This window comes from Haemaphysalis longicornis, unplaced genomic scaffold, assembly GCF_048455015.1.
Source record: "Haemaphysalis longicornis isolate Haplotype H1 unplaced genomic scaffold, Haemaphysalis longicornis Haplotype H1 scaffold_6, whole genome shotgun sequence".
Taxonomy (NCBI): domain Eukaryota; kingdom Metazoa; phylum Arthropoda; class Arachnida; order Ixodida; family Ixodidae; genus Haemaphysalis; species Haemaphysalis longicornis.
The window spans coordinates 43154823-43173001 of NW_027526407.1; the positions used below are offsets into that span (position 1 = coordinate 43154823).

At 46.8% G+C, this 18179-nt stretch overlaps 1 protein-coding gene across 2 annotated transcripts in view; it reads left to right on the forward strand.

The window, feature by feature from the left end:
* Nucleotides 1-18179, forward strand: part of Klp98a (kinesin-like protein 98A) — a 54331-nt gene that overhangs the window by 25951 nt on the left and 10201 nt on the right. For both annotated transcript variants that reach the window (XM_077674115.1, XM_077674116.1), the window contains 14 exons: nt 679-816; nt 1703-1791; nt 2762-2847; nt 3495-3539; nt 4741-4912; nt 5115-5207; nt 6015-6122; nt 9207-9380; nt 9745-10354; nt 11223-11341; nt 12117-12253; nt 13697-13892; nt 15032-15177; nt 17492-17569. In XM_077674115.1, the coding sequence (XP_077530241.1) occupies nt 679-816; nt 1703-1791; nt 2762-2847; nt 3495-3539; nt 4741-4912; nt 5115-5207; nt 6015-6122; nt 9207-9380; nt 9745-10354; nt 11223-11341; nt 12117-12253; nt 13697-13892; nt 15032-15177; nt 17492-17569 (2191 nt within the window). The remainder of the gene's footprint in view (nt 1-678; nt 817-1702; nt 1792-2761; nt 2848-3494; nt 3540-4740; nt 4913-5114; nt 5208-6014; nt 6123-9206; nt 9381-9744; nt 10355-11222; nt 11342-12116; nt 12254-13696; nt 13893-15031; nt 15178-17491; nt 17570-18179) is intronic.

Consider the following 18179-nt stretch of genomic DNA (forward strand, 5'->3'; position numbering starts at 1 on the left):
TGCTTTGTTGACAGGATGGGAGGACTCTATAGGCACCGAGAATGCAGAGACCAACAGGACATTGGTAAGTCTCTCTCTCTCTCTCTCTCTCTCTCTCTCTCTCTCTCTCTCTCTCTCTCTCTCTCTCTCTCTCTCTCTCTCTCTCTCTCTCTCTCTCTCCTCTCTCCCTCCCTCCTCCCTCTCTCCCTCCTCTCTCCTCTCTCTCTCTCCCTCCTCCTCCCTCTCTCCCTCTCCCTCCCTCCCTCCCCCCCCCCTCTCTCTCTCTCTCTCTCTCTCTCTCTCTCTCTCTCTCTCTCTCTCTCTCTCTCTCTCTTCTCTCTCTCTCTCTCTCTCTCTCTCTCTCTCTCTCCTCCACATGCACACACTCACATGCACACACACCTTATGTGGAGAGTTGTGTAGTGTGCCAGTTTTTATGTGATATTCAGCCTTCGGCAAACTTGAGTCTGAAAAGACAAAATGTTGCAGAAGTTAAATGGCACACTTGAATCTTACTGGAAAAACTACTACTGAGCTGTGTCCTAAAAAGGGACTGAGGATTTCCCATCTCAGGTGCAAATAATCCTCAGCGAATATTTCCGCGTGAAACAGCTGCCTCGACCAGACACTGCTACTTGCATGTGTGCTTTGAAGTCCTATGTGTCTCAAATCAGTCTTCTTAATTCCTTGCCCGCGCAGTCCTAGCTGGAAGCGGCATTCAGGACGAGCACTGCTTCATCGACCTGGTGGACGGTGGCGCCACCCTGTACCCCAACCCAAACTCGGAGTGTTGCATCAATGCCGTGCCCGTGGACAAACCCACCAGGCTCACGCAAGGTCTGTAGGAGAGCACTGGAGCACGTCTCGTTGGTTTTTGTCACATTGTATAGGCTGTCAGCTCACTTCCTTGCACAGATACCGTATTCTCGCGCGTATAACCCGCACCAAAAACGCGAAAATTTTAGTGGCAAGTAGGGGTGCGGATAATACGCCGGATTTTTACTGTAGTGCAGCTTCACGGCACTGCGTGTTGTGCCGTGAAGATGACCTTATGTTCAACAGTGAGGACTGCGGCTCAAGTGATAGCTCTAGCGAGAGCAGTGACACTGAGTGAATTGACTTCTACCTTGCAGTCAGTGTATTCTACTTGCTAATTATACACTTTTTCTGTCTACATAGTATGTGATGCGTTGCTTGAGGAGTAGGTTTGGTGCAGCCTTTCCTTTATCAAATGTGCGGGCAATAGGCGAGGATTTTTTTTAATTTTCTGGCGGGCTGAAAGTGGGGGTACGGATTAGGTGCAGGGGTGGATTATATGTGCGAAAATGTGGTATACATTTCCTTAAACTGCTTGTACGCGAGTTTGAGCTAAGGGTTGCTTGTGTGGCTGAAACGCATTCAGGGTTGTTAATTGGGCATGCCAACCAGAAAAAAAAGCTAAGTGCCCAGGTCATTTCTTTAGGTGCCTTGAACAATGTTTGTGGTATGTGTTTCACAATCAGTCGTTTTTACTAGTATTTTAATCGGAATGAATAGTTATTGTAATTTACAGAAATTCCCATGACCATAGTCATGTTGTGCAAACTTACCTTTCATTAGGAAAAGCACTGGAAGATGAGGTTCGATGATGGGGATTCCGAAAGGCCCACTGCCCATCAACGGTGTGTTTGGAGGAGTTGTAGTTGGTCACATGACAATGGTTACGTGTGTTCGCGCATTTCAGGTTGCGTGGTCTTGCTTGGTTCGACCAACGTGCTTCGCTACAACGACCCAGCGGAAGTTCACAAACTAAGAAAAGAGAAGGAGAGACGGGTAAGTCACATGACTTGAAAGTCGCGTGACGTCACTTGTTACTGCATTTCTGCTGTGCTGTTGCGGGAAAAAAAAAACCTGTGTGAAGGTTCAATGTTGCACGTGTTTTTTTTTTCTTTTCTTTTTTTTTTTTACAATTGCTTGTGAAGAAAGGGGGGGCACATAGGTCTTTGATCAAAAACTTTATTTTTACAGTTATGGTGATAAAAATAGTTTTTCATTCTGACTGCAGATTTAAATTTGTTTTTGTGTAAGACGACTGTATTCAAATTTGGATTTTTATGTTTGATTTTCTGACAGCCTTTGTAAAAGAACTAACTGCTGGAGGGATTCAGCTGAACGAGGTACCAGTGAACTGTGCACAAATCAAGGAGTGCAATAAGACTGACATCATCATTCTATCTGGTCTGTAGCAGACGTTACAGCCAGTAGCAGACGTTACAGCCATTCGAAGTGTGGGCCTTGAAGGTGGGAACCAGAACAACTGGTGTTGCTGTCCAGGCCCAAACTTCTAATGCCTGTGACTTCTGCTACAGACCAGATAGAATGATGATGTCAGTCTTATTGCACTCCTTGATTTGTGCACCGTTCAGTGGTGCCTCATTCAGCTGCATCCCTCCAGCAGTTCTTTTACAAAGGCTATCAGAAAGTGAAACATAAAAATCCAAATAAATTTGAATACAGTCGTTTCACACAAAAACAAATTTTATATCTACAGTCAGCATGAAAAACTACATACATCCCCCAATTTTTATCATCGTAACTGTAAAAATGAAGTTTCTTGGTTTAATACCAGTGTTCCCCTGAAATGGGTTGGCACAAAAAGTGTCCTTGCATTTGGAGACGTGAACTTGACCTTTTAACAGTTAAAAACGGTCACAATGTGAGTGGATGAGTCGTGAAACTAAGGTTGTAAACGCTCTCACAAAGTGATGTGTGTGGTTTTTCCTCCTGTCTTTCCCTGGTGCAGTCACTAGTGAACCTGTCCCACCTGTCTTTTCTGAGCCGCTCGGGGGGCGACATGTCCAAGTCAACGGAGAGCATCTGGGGAAATGGGTGCGTGTGCGTCTACCATCAACTTTTTTGTGTCTCCATGCGTTGCGAGTTGTATAATTGTCGGCTTACGGGAGTCTCCGTTTTTTAGCACTCGACAGATTGTAAGTTAATTCAAAAACTTAACGAAGAAGCAAACAACACATGAGATGAGATGCAGAAAAAGAGTCAAGGGTTGCAAGTACTTCCGTTTACTTTGATGCTCAGGTCTGCATAATCTGTTAGGCTTAGTGTAACCTGTAAAGTTATCCCTTCAGAGCCTCTCTGGAGGGCTCTGAAGGGATAACTCTGAAGGGACAACAACTGTGATGCATTTTATTGCATCACAGTTGTTGCCGTTTGTTTGATCGCCTTTTTGAAATCACTACAGTGCCCTTCTTGGGTTTGCATTGGAAAGTCACAAAGCAAGAATGCACTAGCAGAGTATGCTACAAAGAAAATTTTTCACTGCATTGTGGAAAAGTAGGACACCTCTCAGTTTGCGTGATGTTGGCAAATGTTCGTTAATTATAATTGTTGCTAAAGGAAAATAAGTAGAAAACACACCTTAGGTTTGCAGTCCTAGCATAGTGTTGATGTGTTATTGTTGAAATTGTGTGCACATTTATAATGCTGGTGTTGCGCTAATGTTTTGTGGATGGTATTTTTAGGTACGAGTCTCATGAAGATGGGGCAGAAAAGACAGTTGATTTGAGGTAAGACAAGACTGCCTCTCTCTGCTGGGTCAAACAGCGCAAAGATTGTGAAATTGCTTGACATAGGCAAAGTCCGATGTATTAGAATATTGCATCGCTAACTCCTCCTATTTTTTTCCCCCTCTGATAGCAGAGCCGATATTTGCTAAACTGCTCACGGCAAAGTAAATACCTGAGGCTCAAGAAGCAGCTCAAATTATTGGGAAAATGCTCACGGGCAAATAAACATGTACTTGAGGCGTTAAGAGTTGTATGTAATAACATCAAAATACTTGCAACAGTTTTATATATGCTGTAATTCTATGCCCCCATGTTTCATATAACGAGTTATGAGTGTGTTCAGTAATTAGGACACTAATTACTTGCAGTGACTGGATGGTAGGTTCATTTGGAGGCTGTCCAGGTATTATTATTGGTTTGATCCACCATCTGACAGATTATAAAATGGTTTAGTGTAGTTTAAAGTGGGCCAAGGAAGACAAGTGCTACATACACAAGCACTGTTATAATTGCGATTTAGGCAGTGATCTTCATATGCACAATACCGGAAACTACTTGGAACACTTTTATCTGGTGGTTGGTAAACTTAAATGTTCTCATGATCTTGTGTTCCTCGATCTTGCTTGTGGTGATCTGGTGCATATGTTCAAAGTTGCCGGGAAACAGCGCAGCCGGGAGATAGGTTCCACAGAAAAAATCCCGGGTCTTCTCCACTAACGTGAAGCCTGGCGAGGGGCGAAGCATGCAGTGTACAAGTGTATTCTTGGTGTTTTTGCCAACGGAGATGAAACCTTTGGGCGGTAGAGGTGTACAGCTTTGCTGTAAAAGTCTCGTGTCTATGAAGCGTGAAGCTGTCTAGCGCGAGGTGTAAATGACTTTCCCAGTGTTTTAGTACCGTGACTACATAAGACAACAATTACGACGATGACGACAGGAGGCGCCAACAGCCCTAGCCCCTAAAGGTCTTTGCCCCTAAAAGTGACTCTTTTCCTACTTGTCCTTAAAATTACGGAGCCTATTGTGTGGCACTTTTCATCACTGCGATGCATGTTCTCTTATGCCTGGCTCATTGCTTGCACGTTGCCCCCGTGGGAAGGTAATTTTGTGGTTATTGGGCAGTGTTTTAGTCTACGAGAGAGAGCTTCATCCTGTACGTAGAAGATGGTGATGATGATGATGATCAGAGGTGTGTTTCTCGCAGCCTCCGTAAGATGATGGAGAGCCAGTCGGGCGGCCCGCTCGCCGAAGAGCAGGTCCCGGGATCTCCGTTGAGTAAGGAGCAGGAGGCCGTGGAGGCGCAACTTTCTCAGAAGCGCGAGGAACTCAGGCAGCTTCAGGAGAAGACTGAGGCCCTCAAGAGGATGGCTGACGAGGTAAGTGAGGGGAGGAGGGGAGGACCAGAATGTTGCACCACTCGAGTCTCCACTAGTTCTCTTGTGTGCACCAGGTCTGGTTACCAGGATGAAAACTGCCTATTTTGTTGGCACTGTTGGATTCTCTGGGTGTCTTTGCTTTTGCGTAAACCCTTGTGTAGGTTCTGTTAAACCTGTCTCTCGTTTCTTTTTCCGTCTTCAGGCCCACAGGAAGGCTGAGGAAGAGCAGACAAAGCTTGAGAAAGTGACGGAGGAGTTGCGGAGACATTTGGAAAAGCAAGCCAGTGAAGAACAGGCAAGGATTGCTTTCTTTCTATCTTTCAAGGTTATGGCTGAAATTTTTTTTTAAATTAACAGCAAAAGTGTTTAGCGAAGCGTAATTTTTCGTGTCCGCAGTTAAAAATACCGAGAAATTGCCAAACACGTGCTCGTGAGCACAGGCCTCGCAGCGACTGCCCAGCGCTTAACAAAACCAAGAAAATGCCTAGCACTCGTGTGGGCGTGCCTCGCGACGACCGCCCAGCGTCTTGGCGCACTGTCAAGTCAAGCATACCCACTTAATTAAGAAGATTGGCCAAGATTGGCCAAAGAAAAAAAAAAAAAAACTCCAGCTTTTGCCATAATCAAGGCAACACTGGCTTGGAATGAGAAAGCCAGGTCATAGTGTACGCCTTTCCAAGGTGATGTCCAATGGTTATCACTTCCAAAAGAATGAAGGAAGCTCACACTTATAACAACAACGATGGAGTAAAGGTCGGTGCGGAAGCAGCAAAAAAGGAAATCGGCTGCAATCATAGACTTGAACCCTCGTGATGGTCATGAAGGTTGCGTAGAGCTTCGCTACTTTCAAGTCTTACACATTAGTGTGAGCTTCCTTCATTTTTTCCTTTTACCAACACAGCAGGCATCATTGGCAAAGGCTGTAGATGACGTCAAAGCCTCCAAACTCTTTCCCGCTGCATGAAAGGCTTGTGTTTGTTTGTGTTGTCCCTTGTAGGTTTTGTTGAGCCGTCCTCCGTCCTGTTACAGTGCATGCCAACACACGGGCTTGAGAGGAGGAACGGTTTAAGAGAAGTGTTTTCTTTGTTGTTTTTACGCGCAGGGATCTGCCAAAAGGATTGTGCAGCTGCAGCAAGAGTTGCGCTACCTGACAGCGAAGGAGAAGGAAGTCCGGGAGAACTTTGAGCAGCTCAAGAACAGGCTACAGCAGGTTCGTGCCTCCTTTGCACAGCAGTTGAGAGCAGTGGTCAAAAACTGTAGTGTCCCTCGGAAGCATTAATATCTGAAATTCTCATGTTAGGCATTGCATTCCGCTTAGTGGTCATTTGAACCTTTGCACATTTGCTGTGTTTGACAAGGCTTGACAACACCTTGCCATAGAAGGAATTGCCATCGGCACCGTGCGTTTCTTACACCAAGGTTAGGACTTCAAAGATACGTCCTGACCAAAGTCCACTTGGATGCTCAGTTCTTCGTACCATATGTCTTGGTTTATAAGGCATTGCTTTTTTTGTCCCCATACTATACGCCTCGAGCGCGGCCTGTAGGGGCGCCACTGAAATCCCCCTAGCGGCCCGTTTCGAAAGCAGGCGCGGGAGTCTCCGTCCCGCTTCCCACTGTCGCCGCTGCTTTTGCGGGATGTTCACGATTGAGATTTAGCGTTTGCGGGCGTTGTAAATCCATTTTTATGTGAAGCAGTCACTCTGTTCGCGTATGGGGTGTGTTTACGAGAGAGTAAATTTTTCTAACGCGATCTTGTGTGGTATATTCGGTCTGTGTAAGCGCCAGGTGTGTGTAACAGGTCAGCGTCGCGGAACCGGCGTATGCATGGACCTGATTGTAGGTATACACTGCCCTGAATTTACTAGCAGGGTCTTCGTAACAACCGGTTCCTCATATGTTCATGCTACGGGTATACACTACGATGTAAATCAGTTTTGTGCGCTTACATATTCAGCGGCACACTCATACCTGACAGCACGCCAGTTACTTTTGCCAAGAATATACCTCAGATAATGATCACCACCATTTACAAGCCAGTGTTTGTTAATTTCGGGAATATTCAACGTAAGTACGACGGATAATGCAGAATTATACTCGGGGATCAGTGCACGACAAAGAGTCGTCTTGTCGTGAGGTGAGCGCCCGCAAACATTCATCCGCTACATATATCCTCTGCGAGCAGCGAGAAGACGGGCTTAGAATATAATCGGCGTCCGCTACTAAACTCTTCTTCGAAATATCGTCACATGGCACAGGGAGCCTGCAGAATAAAGGAGAAACTGAAATCAGAGGGCCTCATCACATACCACACTCTTCCAACGACACCTTTCATCGCTTGCACCCGCCGCGGTGGCTCAGTGGCTAAGGCGTTGCGCTGCTGAGCACGAGGTCGCGGGTTCGATTCCCGGCCGCGGCGGCCGCTTTTCTGATGGAGGCGAAAAGCAAAAACGCCCGTGTGTACGAGATTTCGGCGCACGATAAAGATCCCCAGGTGGTCAAAATTAATCCGGAGCCCTCCACTACGGCGCGCCTCATTGCCTGCGTTGCGTCGGCGCGTTAAACCCCACAATCAATCAATCAATCTTTCATCGCTTGCAACTGCCTACCCTGTATACTTCCAAAAATGCGTCCGCCGAACGATCAGCTGTTCGTTGAAGTCGAAAAACAAAACGACAGTGAACGCGAGATTTGTGTGTGTGATTACTAAAACGTGCATTGCTTGATTACGCTCCGCATTTGTACACAGCGTCCCCCTCCCCAACCCCCGTCCCCCTCCACGTCTCGCGAAATAGCAGTGCAATTCGCGTATAGTTGGTCTGGTGAGCCCTACCTGGCTTAAGATTCGATGAACGTCTTTAGCATGTTAGAAGCGGCATTGTATTTTTTTTTTTTTTCATTTCCGTTAGAGCTATTATGTTTCTTCCGCACTTGCACAGCATGTATTTTTCCGTCATTTCACATTAGATTGCCTCGGTTCTTGCTATAAGGCGTGTATGGGCACATATTTAACGACGTACAGGCTTGGTATACTTAACATTTTCGCATGGTTTATATTCTTATAAAAGGCATAAGTTATTGGCTGGGATTGGCTAATCACATCCCCGAAACATATTATTCTGCGACGTATATATGCGAAACGAAGCCGCATTCGTTGTCCACGCTGCAAAATGAAGCCAACCTCTCACTGTGCCAGTATCAGGTCTAAACGAGGCGACAGTAGAATTCATTTGTGCCTGACGTATTTGGAGGTGACAGGAGTGACATGCTGCTATCGTCGCCGACGCCCGGAAGAGCGGCGACGATGCGCGCATAACTGCGTCCCCGGGTAGCTCTTGCAGGCTATCGCGTGCTGTACGAAGACGCAGCTGCTTTTTAAGTGACCTAAACATACTCTTTGCTTGTAGACGTCACCATAACAAATTTTTTTAGGGTGCAGAAAGGCGAAAAGAAGCGAAACAGAACCAAAACACTGCACGAGACCCTATCAGCCTCGCAGCGCATATCCCATCAACGACGCGGAGAAGCGGCGGCAGGCGGCGCAGCGATCGCAAAGCTCGAGGCGTATAGTGGTGGTGAAAGTTACCTAACTGTGGCAGCGGGAATTGTGACTTTTTTGTATGATTGATTAGCTACTTAATTTTTTGGGAGGCTGGCTGTTCTGAAGAGGGTGTCCACTCTGCAGCAGTGCGACTTATACACCGAAAAATATGACAGAAAAATTAGAGCAACATGTTAACGCTCTGAGTTGTGAACATACGTAACCTACTTAGGTGGGCAGCTCGACTGCACTGCTCTCCAGTCAATAGCAGCTGTTATTCCAACGAAGTTGCAACAGAAAGACCCTCATGCACATTTTAAATAATAGTGCTACTGTTCCGGATTTCATCACTGTGGCGAGCACCGTGGCGCAGGTGTATCTGCCATCACAAGTTTAACCGCCATTTTCATTCTTACGTCACATAATAAAGTCGCATTGTGGGAATTTACTGCGCGTATCTGCATGTGCAGCCTTTGTGCTTGGCTTTTGAAATTATTTTAAAAATCTTTTACAGCCAACTCTTTCCAGCCCCTCCCCTATTTCGTGTTTTGTTTTGAGAGAGGGAGGGAGGGAGGGGTCTGTAATATCGAGATTGTAGCAACTGAACCACCGCACAGCTGCTGGCAAGGAACATCTATATGTGTCTCGTCTTCAGTGACTGTGGTCGGTGCCAGGACCTCGCATCTCGTCCCACCGTCCTGTGAGTGAGCTTCTCCTCACGGAGTCGGTCCGTCCCGTTGTCCGTTGCTGCAGGAGCGCGTGTACCTGCTAGGCAAGCTGGAGACGGAGCAGTCGCGCCTCTACGACGAGATCAAGAGCCTGGAGATGAAGGAGCACGACCTGCAGGAGGCCATCAGCCGGCAGCAGCAGGAGCTGGCCAGGGTGCAGGAGGAGGTGCTGCTCAAGAGGGAAGAGTGCTCGTCTCAGGTGCGAAGAAATGGGGGGCAGGGGCGGCGGTTTTGAGACGATGGCCTCAAGTGCCCTAGTGTATAAAGCACCGGTGTTGTCGTTGTTGTCTGGTGCTGTCGCTACTTCAAGAGTAAATAATAAAAAAATGAAGGAAGCTCTGTAACACAGAAGACTTCAAGGTAGTGACCATCACGATGGTTTAAGTCCATGATTGCAGCTGATTTACCTCTTATTCGCTGCCGCAACGACTTTTACTCCATCACTGTTAAAGTATTACAGATGTGTTAGTGCTACAGACAGGCAGACCACTTTCCTCATTGACTCCACATTTCAAAATGCTGGCGCATGTAAAAATTGACCGCACGCTTCTCGTTCCACGCAGACGAATCTCCTGCAAGACGAGATTCAGCTTCTGCGAGGCGAACTCGAGCTCTCGACGAGCCAGGCGTCGGAGAACTGGCGCTCGTTGCTGTCGCTCATCTCAGGCGCGCGCGATGACCTGCCGCTGCCCAAGAACACCGGGGACCTGGAGAACATTGTCGAGAGCATCCGGCAACAGCTGGCCGACCGGAAGCAAGCCCAGCTGGCTGAAATCCACGAAGAAAGGCAGAGCATCGCCGGACAGATGGAGGCCCTCGCCGAGAAACAGAAGCTCCTCCAGAGCTTTGAGGCATCGCCGGAGGAAGACGACGGATCGGGGGACACCGCCGAGACGAAGAAGCGTGGTAAGACGTCGTCTTCGGAGGAGACGGGCGGCGGGGACAACAAGATGACGTCCGAGTCGTCCGACGAGGATGGTGAGGAGGTGAGCACCCTGGTGAAAGGGAGGCTGGCCTTTGTCGGCGAGGAGGTGAGGAAGCTACAGGAGGAAGAACAGGCGCTCGGGAGGAAGGAGGACGACGTGGAGGTCGGGTGGCGGCACAACTTGGACACGCTGGACTCGCTCCTGCCTCTGCTGGAGTCCATGGTGGAGGATTTGGACAAGCTGGAAGGTGGGTGGTCCGGTTTCAAACCCTTCCGGTGTGCTTGTGCGTTGGGTGCGATGTGGGTGTGACTGAAATGGCAGAGTAACGTGGAAAACTGGGCGCGTTGGTACATAAACTAGGCAAAACAGTGCAAAAAAAGACAAAGGCAGAGAGACACATGGCAAGAACTTGTCGTGTGTCTTTGTTTTTGTATTTTTTGCGCTGTTTTGCCTGGATTACATGGCAGAATCTTTGCCGCGAAAGGAGGAAGAGTTTTGCCACCTAACATCTATTGGTTCGGCACACTACAGTTTATTTTAAACCAACAGCATTAAGTGTTCCGTTCAGCGGAAAAGCCGGTGTTGCCGTTGGAAGCCACTAAACGGCTCTTTCAAGACTGTTTTTGCAATTACTTGCATCTTAAAACAGGTTTTTGTACTTAAAACAAGTTTATTTTGTGTTATAAATGACAAGATGTTATCGTCCTATTTCTTTTCTCTTTTTGTTCTCTTCATGGGTGGTTGTAGTAAGCAAACATTAATGTAGCATTTAATTGATCAGCTGCATTAAGCAAATTTTGTATGCTTTCTGTCAGGTCTTACTCAGGCCTTTAGGTGGCGAGGTTGCATAGACATAAAAGTGTCATTGAGAAAAGTATCTGTTCTTCTTTTAGCTTCTTTTAATGCTGGTGTATTCTACAATGGTGTAGCATGGTGATGCCATAAGCATGCAAGTGGGCGAGGAGGTAGGAAAATAAAAAAAACAGGTTGTAAAGGCAGTTTAATATTGCACCAACAGGAAGAAAAAAATGCTTGGAGAGGGCCCTGTTTTGGTGTGCCTGTGTGTCCTTGGCTTCCTAGGTGTCCTTGACTGAGTCCTTGTGTTGTCCTTTCAGGCTGCATCTCGGAGAAAGAACAGGACGTCGCCGAAATCGAGAGCGCGGCACACCAGAGCGACGCCAAGTTGAAGGGCGTCGTCGCGGAAAAAGAGAATCTCGAACAGCAGCTGCAAAAGGTTGTCGCACGTTTCCGCATTCACATTACACGCAGGCTAGAAAGCATCCGATGTACTGTGTGTTTCTACCGATAAGTGAGCTCTGAACATACGTCAAACCCCGAATTCGACTGTGACGAGGAAGATGGCATGTGAAATTTCTGAAATTTAGATTTACGTACGCTTTTGAAGTTCTGCACCTCAGAGCTCGTAGTTATTTATTTGACTTGGTCGGCTAACCTTCTTCCCCACCCCCCCCCCATGAAAAGGATCAATGGGATCACGTGCCTTTTGTTGCTTCGAGCTCTTCCCACAACCTGTTTAAATTTAAGGGGGAGCATGGCTCTTAAAACTAATTTCTTTTAATTTCTTAGTAAACTCTGTGAAACTTTCCAGTCTTGCTTCTTTTTCCCCACCGATTTCAAATATGCCACTATTTTTTCAGTTGGTCAATTAGTTCCCAAGATAATTACAGATAATTAGTCATTTTTGGAGGAACAATAGACAAAACAGTGTTAGTCATAGAACTGTAATCTTTATATTTTCCAATACTATGAACCCTGGTGAGTGCAATAAGATAATCGGTATTTTGATGCACCACTTGGAACTAATTTTACAGCTCATTAAACTTTGGTGTTTGAAATGGGTATTAAAAATGGTTCCTTGCTGCTAGTGCCAGCAAAGTTTAATGAGCTATAAAATGTTAGGTCATTATAATGGGGGTGCTATAACTAATTGTGAACAGAATCCGAGCACCAAGAAAAACAACAAGAGGTTCTGTCTCAACACTGCGCAGGTTCAAGACCGCAAAGCAGATGCAGACACTGAACAGAAGGAGCTGAAGACCTCACTTGTCACCCTCGATGACAAAATGGCGTTTCTAGCGCAGCAGGAAGAGGACATTCTGGGGACGTTGGAAGAACAGCGGCAACGGTTAGTCTGAGAGTGGAGTCGTGGCGCAACATGTGCGAAAGTTTGGGGGCACAGTTGGGGGAAGAGCGACAAATAGGGAGATCTTGAAGAAGAATGTGAAAAGGGGGGATGTTAGCTCAGTGCCTCAAGTGGGAAAGTTTATGGAAATTTGGCGGAACAGGGGGAAATGGGGAGATTTTGGAGAACGGGAAAAGTTTGGGAAACCGGGATTGTGTCAGGATGTTAGCTCGGTGCCCCAAGTGGGGAAGTTTAGGGAGTTTTGGGGGAACAAGGAGAAATAGGGAGATTTTGAAGAATGGGAAAAGTAGGGGAAACAGGAATTGTATCAGGACGTTTGCCCATTGCCTTAAGTGGTAAAGTTTAGGGAGATTTTGGGGAACAGGGAGAAATAGGGATAGTTTGGAGAATGTGAAAAGTTGGGGAAACAGGGATTGTGTCAGGACATTAGCTCATTACCTGCGATGTATCAGTCAGTGTACAGTCCATCCCACATTTGGCAGTATTCAAGTGTTGTAAACCGGGTCATTGTTATAATCTGTAGTGGTTACAACCAGTTTAGGCAAAGGAAAGCAATTTTTGAAGCTTGGAGGGGTTTTTAATAAGAATCTAACCGACCTTCCGGCTAGGCAACGCACCAGCTCAACTCAACAGGTAACAAAACTGGGAAAGATGAGATGTGCACACTTTTTCCTCGCAGACAATTTTCTACATTCTCCAGTTTTCTTGGCATTTTTAAAGCCAATTTGGAAACACTTGTCCATCAAATGCAGGGCTGAAACATTTAGGGTAGCGGCTTGAAGGTAGTAAGGCCCTCAAACGTGTTCTTCACAGAATGCGTTTTTTAAACTTTTAGACCATTCTAATACCCGTGTTTTCCACCTCTCCCCCTTAAATCAGGCATCTATTTATCATTAGAAATAGGAATTATGAAGGCGGACAAAAATTTAGTGTAAAAAATTTACCAGTGCGTCCAATTGATTGTCAAACCTTCAAAGACCTGAACCGGAAACGAAAAACGAACCCTGCATGCAACGATGTTTCGCACACTAAGTAACCGCATCTATGAATGATCTAAATGTATACAGGTAATGCGGTTTATGAGGTAATGTGGTATACTATTGTACTCCTCCTTCATGACGGATGCCTGTATTCTCTCTTATCAAAAACCTTTCATTTTTGCAGTTTTCAAGTAACCGCTTCGACGCAATGAAGCCTGGTTTTACATGTGTGCTGTGTGTCCGGAGACCTTACCAGAGCTTTTCAATCGACCAACTGGTCTACAGGGAAATGCATGAGTTTTTTGACAGGACACCATTGGTCCCACTGAGAAAGCTTTTGCTGTAAAAAATATAGTTACTCCTCCTTGTGCGTTCCTTCCTCAATCACCCATCATTTTGTGTGCTCTGTGTTACGGGAAGTATGCTAAAGGCATTGCTCTTGCAGGCTGGAAGAAGAGCTGTCCAAGTTCGGCAACGGCAATGGCGACCCGCTGCTCGACGCGATCAACGGGGGCAGCCAGATGTCGTCTCCGACCCACAACGAAGCCTTCCTGCTCTCACGGCCGGACAACTTCGGGCCCCTGACGTCTTCCCCGATCGGCTCATCCGCACTGTCCAACAAGCTGCACCACAGCAGCTGGGTAAGTGTGCTGTGCTTGCTGAAGAGCGGTTGCATCCTGTGACCCATCTACAAACTCACCTGCATGCTGACAATCATCCTCTTGAACGGTTTTTGCACACTGCAGCCAACTTACACCCTGTGACTCATTTTCAAGGGATGCCTGCATCGTGAAGTTCATATGCATTTACAACTCGTCTGAATCCTACAAAGAGCTTGCATCCTGTATCCTGTTTGCACAAGTCATCTGCACACTACAAACTTTGTTTGCGTGCTAAAAAGCTTGACTGCTTGAACTCTTTTTAAGTGCAGAGCACTTCAGGGGCTCGCCTTGCGTCGTAGCTCGCTCGCTGGACCCAAGCAGAGCCCCACGGCGTTTCATCGTTGCGGCGTCCCACAGAGGCTTCGAAAGCCAAGCGGTTTATATAGTCATAAGCGTTCAAAACTTGTGAACCGCTGGCACTTGTCATACATCTCCCGGTTGTTTAGCGCAAAGAAAACTGTAGGTACGTTTGAGGCAAAATATACATAATTAACCGGCAGCCCCCGCGTTTATTTACTTAGGAACACTTGTTGGGTTGGTTCTTACGATACAGTAAAACCTCGTTACAAGAGACACTGTTACAAGAGACACTTGGTTATAAGAGACATTTGAATGAAGGCGGTTTGGTTGGTTTTCCTATGTTCACCATGTTAGCAACATTGCATACAAGAGACCTTGGTTACAAGAGACACGTTTTTCGGTTCCCTTGAGTGTCTCTTGTAACGAGGTTTTACTGTAGTAGGCAAAAAAAAGTGGCAGTAAAACCCCAGCACGTGCGGGAGGAAAAGCAAAAAGAACAGAACTCCCGCTGGTGCAATTCCAGGCAGGGGGCCCACAAGCACTGCGAAGGCGGGAAATTTGGATTGTGTTCAGTGGTAGCAGTCAGCGGATAACGGCGCCACAGCCCCTTATGGCAGATCACTGCTCTGCACTTCCGACAGCTTTCACGTGGAATGGAACGGCGTTAATTTTTTCACACTGCAGCTGACTTGCATCCTGTAACTCATCTTTTGCACGGGTTGCTTGCATCCTGAAATTTCATCCGCTCTGTTTTTATTTATTTTTTTGGATAGATTCTGGCATAAATGGTTAACCGTGTCTTTCCTTGGGCACTGCAGGACCTGCAAGGCCTCGAGGAGAAGTACCTAGTGGTGGAGCGGGAGCTGGAGGCAAGGCGACAGGCGTTTGAATCGGAGCGCGGAAGTGATGCGGACAATGTCCACCTGAAGCAGCTGAGGCAGATGGAGTTCCAGCACCGGGAACAGTGAGTAGTGGCTCGTGCACTCGCTCTTGTTTGAGAACGTATTATTAAAGAAAATGTTGAATATATGTTGAATATATAAGTAATATTCATTTAAAAATCACATTAGTATTGCATGGTGAAAATACATTATCACTGTTACATGTACATGGTGTACCGGCACTAAGACTTTCGAGTTGTGCGTGGGCACCTGAAATAAAGATTTATTTATTATTATTATTATAGTAGTGTTGTTGTTAAAATAAAATTTTATTTATTTATTTTGAGTGCCTAGGCAATTTCAGTCAATGAGTTTCTTGGCCAGACCCTCTTGATGTGGTGGTTCAAACTGGTAAGAAATGTGTTTCGGACAAGTTTGAACACTTTCTTCTATGTGTTCTGTGTTCCTTTCAGTCCCGTTTTGGGAAACAGCGAACAATTTGATGGTGACTGATACCAGAGTTCAGGTCGCGGGTTCGATTCCCGGCCGCCGCCGCCGCTTTTCTGATGGAGGCGAAAAGCAAAAACGCCCGCGCGTTTGAGATTTCGGCGCACGTTAAAGATCCCCAGGTGGTCAAAATTAATCCGGAGCCCTCCACTACGGCGCGCCTCATCGCCTGCGCTGCGTCGGCGCGTTAAAACCCTACAATCAATCAATCAGTCGATACCAGAGCTCAGGTTAGAGAAAATTGTCAGTAAAGAAATGCTTTGTCCACTACAGTGTAGACCGCTTATAACGTATGTCGCGGGAGCCGCAAAAATCCGCACTATAAGCGGTACCGCACTATAACCAAAACACGCGCGAATTCAACCACATCGCCACCTATCTCTCAAGTCAACCTATATTTATCATCACTCAAACGCACAGCACTTAAAAACGAAGGCACGGTCTATATTTCGTATTATTTTTCACATCAGCCGCTGCTGCAGGGCAAAAGCGCAGTCTCACAAACGGCGAGCGCGGCTTTAACTTCCGTTGTGTTTGTTTTGAAAGACCATGGCTGCGTTTTTAGCGTCTATGAACAGACGCCGCAAGACGTGATAAAAACGCCCGCGGGATTTTTTTTTTTTTTTTACCCCACCTTGCCGAAGGCGGCAGCTTATCAGCGCAACGTACTGGTGGTGGAAATCTTCGGCTTCGCGCGGCTCGAATGTTCGAAAAGGGAAAGAGCGGTGGCTTATCTGCAACAACGTTCTAAAGCGTGAACCGCGTGGTAGATTTGATATCGCGAAAACGTGCAGTGCACGCCAGCGCGGATACAACTGGCGTTGTGTGGGCGGCGCGGTAAGAGGCGGCAACATGGCGTCGGCACTGGCCTTGAAGCGGTGCAGGCAGTTCCAGTAAGTTCCAGCGACCGCTTCTAACCCATCGCTGAAATGCCGCACGGGGCGCAAGCAAAGATGCTCATGCAAGAAAAGAGCTAATAATGTGGGCGAAAAGTGGAATATAAACTGCCATCCACGCTGCTTGTGAAAGCGCCCATCAAAAAATACCGCGGTGGTAAGCCTAAACATCTCTGGCGCGGCTAGCCGGCTCGGAGCGGAGCGCTTCGAATCTCCCGCCATTAGGTACGCGTCTCCCCATTGGTGCAAGTCGTCAGGCTCCTCCCACTGCCACGCGAAGAAGCCACCGCGAGCGCGGAATCGCCGACACGAGCACGAAAAAAAAAAAAAAAAACCCAAAAAAACTCGCGCGCAACGCCGATGTGAACGATTCGTGCGCGAAAACGGACCATGCGGTTCACGATAAATAAAATCAACTTGCCGCGCGCGGATGGGGAGTCTGTCGCTATCTTCCGAGGTGCATTAAGCAAGGACAGTTGTGGTTATCAGGTACGCACGAACTAAAGGGTGCCTATTTTTTTTTCTTTGGGTGTCTACGTTAGAGGAGGGGCAAGGGGTGCACGCTGCATCAGATGGCCGATTTCATCCTTTCTTTTTCTTTTGCTACCCTAAAATGATGCCTCAGCTGCGCCGGTAGATAAGCAGACCCGCCGAAAAACCGCACTATAAACGGTATTGTGCTTCGGCCAACCGCATCTTAAGCGGTATGCTTATGCATTGAGTTCTATGGGAGGCAAACCGGTGGTTGCAAAAACCCGCGTTATATCCGGTCCCGCACTATAAGCGGTTACGTTATAAATGGTCTACACTGTATTTGAAATAAGTGATTACTATTCATCCATTGCTTATGATTATTACTTATAGTAGCCGTTGAATATACTGCAGGGTAACCTGCGAAAATGTTGACGAAGCAGTCGTCACTTATTAAAATAAAAAGAGAATAAATACATAGGAGTGCACGTCTCTTATTCAGCAATGTTGCACTGTGTTCCAGGTTGCTCGAGCTCATCAAGGAAAAGGCAGACAACCTGAAGATGCACAGTTCAGTGCGGAATACACCACCCTATTGCGAGTACGTTCGCAGCTTTTTTTGTTACCTCGTGTGGTGTTCTCTTTTTGCTGTGAATTCTGTGGACACCACTTCAGGGTGGAGACGGTGCTTATGCAGCGATACTGTGGAAGGGCTGAACGTGAGAGTTATAGGGTTGATCCTATTACAGTTAAACCTCATTATAAGAGACATGGATGTAAGAGAGAAATGGGTATAGGAGACACTATTCACCCATATGGTGGCCCATCCTTCCGATTAAGTTGACCTCTTTTATAACCGACATCGGATGAACAAGACAGTTGTTTATAAAGGACAAGTTATCCTTGAACTTTAATCAACAATCTCGCTTGTAACAGACATTTTAACTTCAGATGCAGTGCCACCAGTCACTAACTGCAGTTGTGTCCGTCGTAGTAACAAAGGGGACGACAGACGCCCGCACTCGTTATTTGTTATAACTTCAGCAAACATTCAGTTGTTCAGTCAGCCATGAAACGATGACGAGAAGCCCTGCCAATAGAAATGAAATGTACAGAAGTGGTTAAAGCTTACTGCCTTGCATTGGAGCGCGACCATGCAAGCGGGCTTCTGCGCAAACCAAGAATACCGGGAGTGCGCTGTGGGCTCTCCT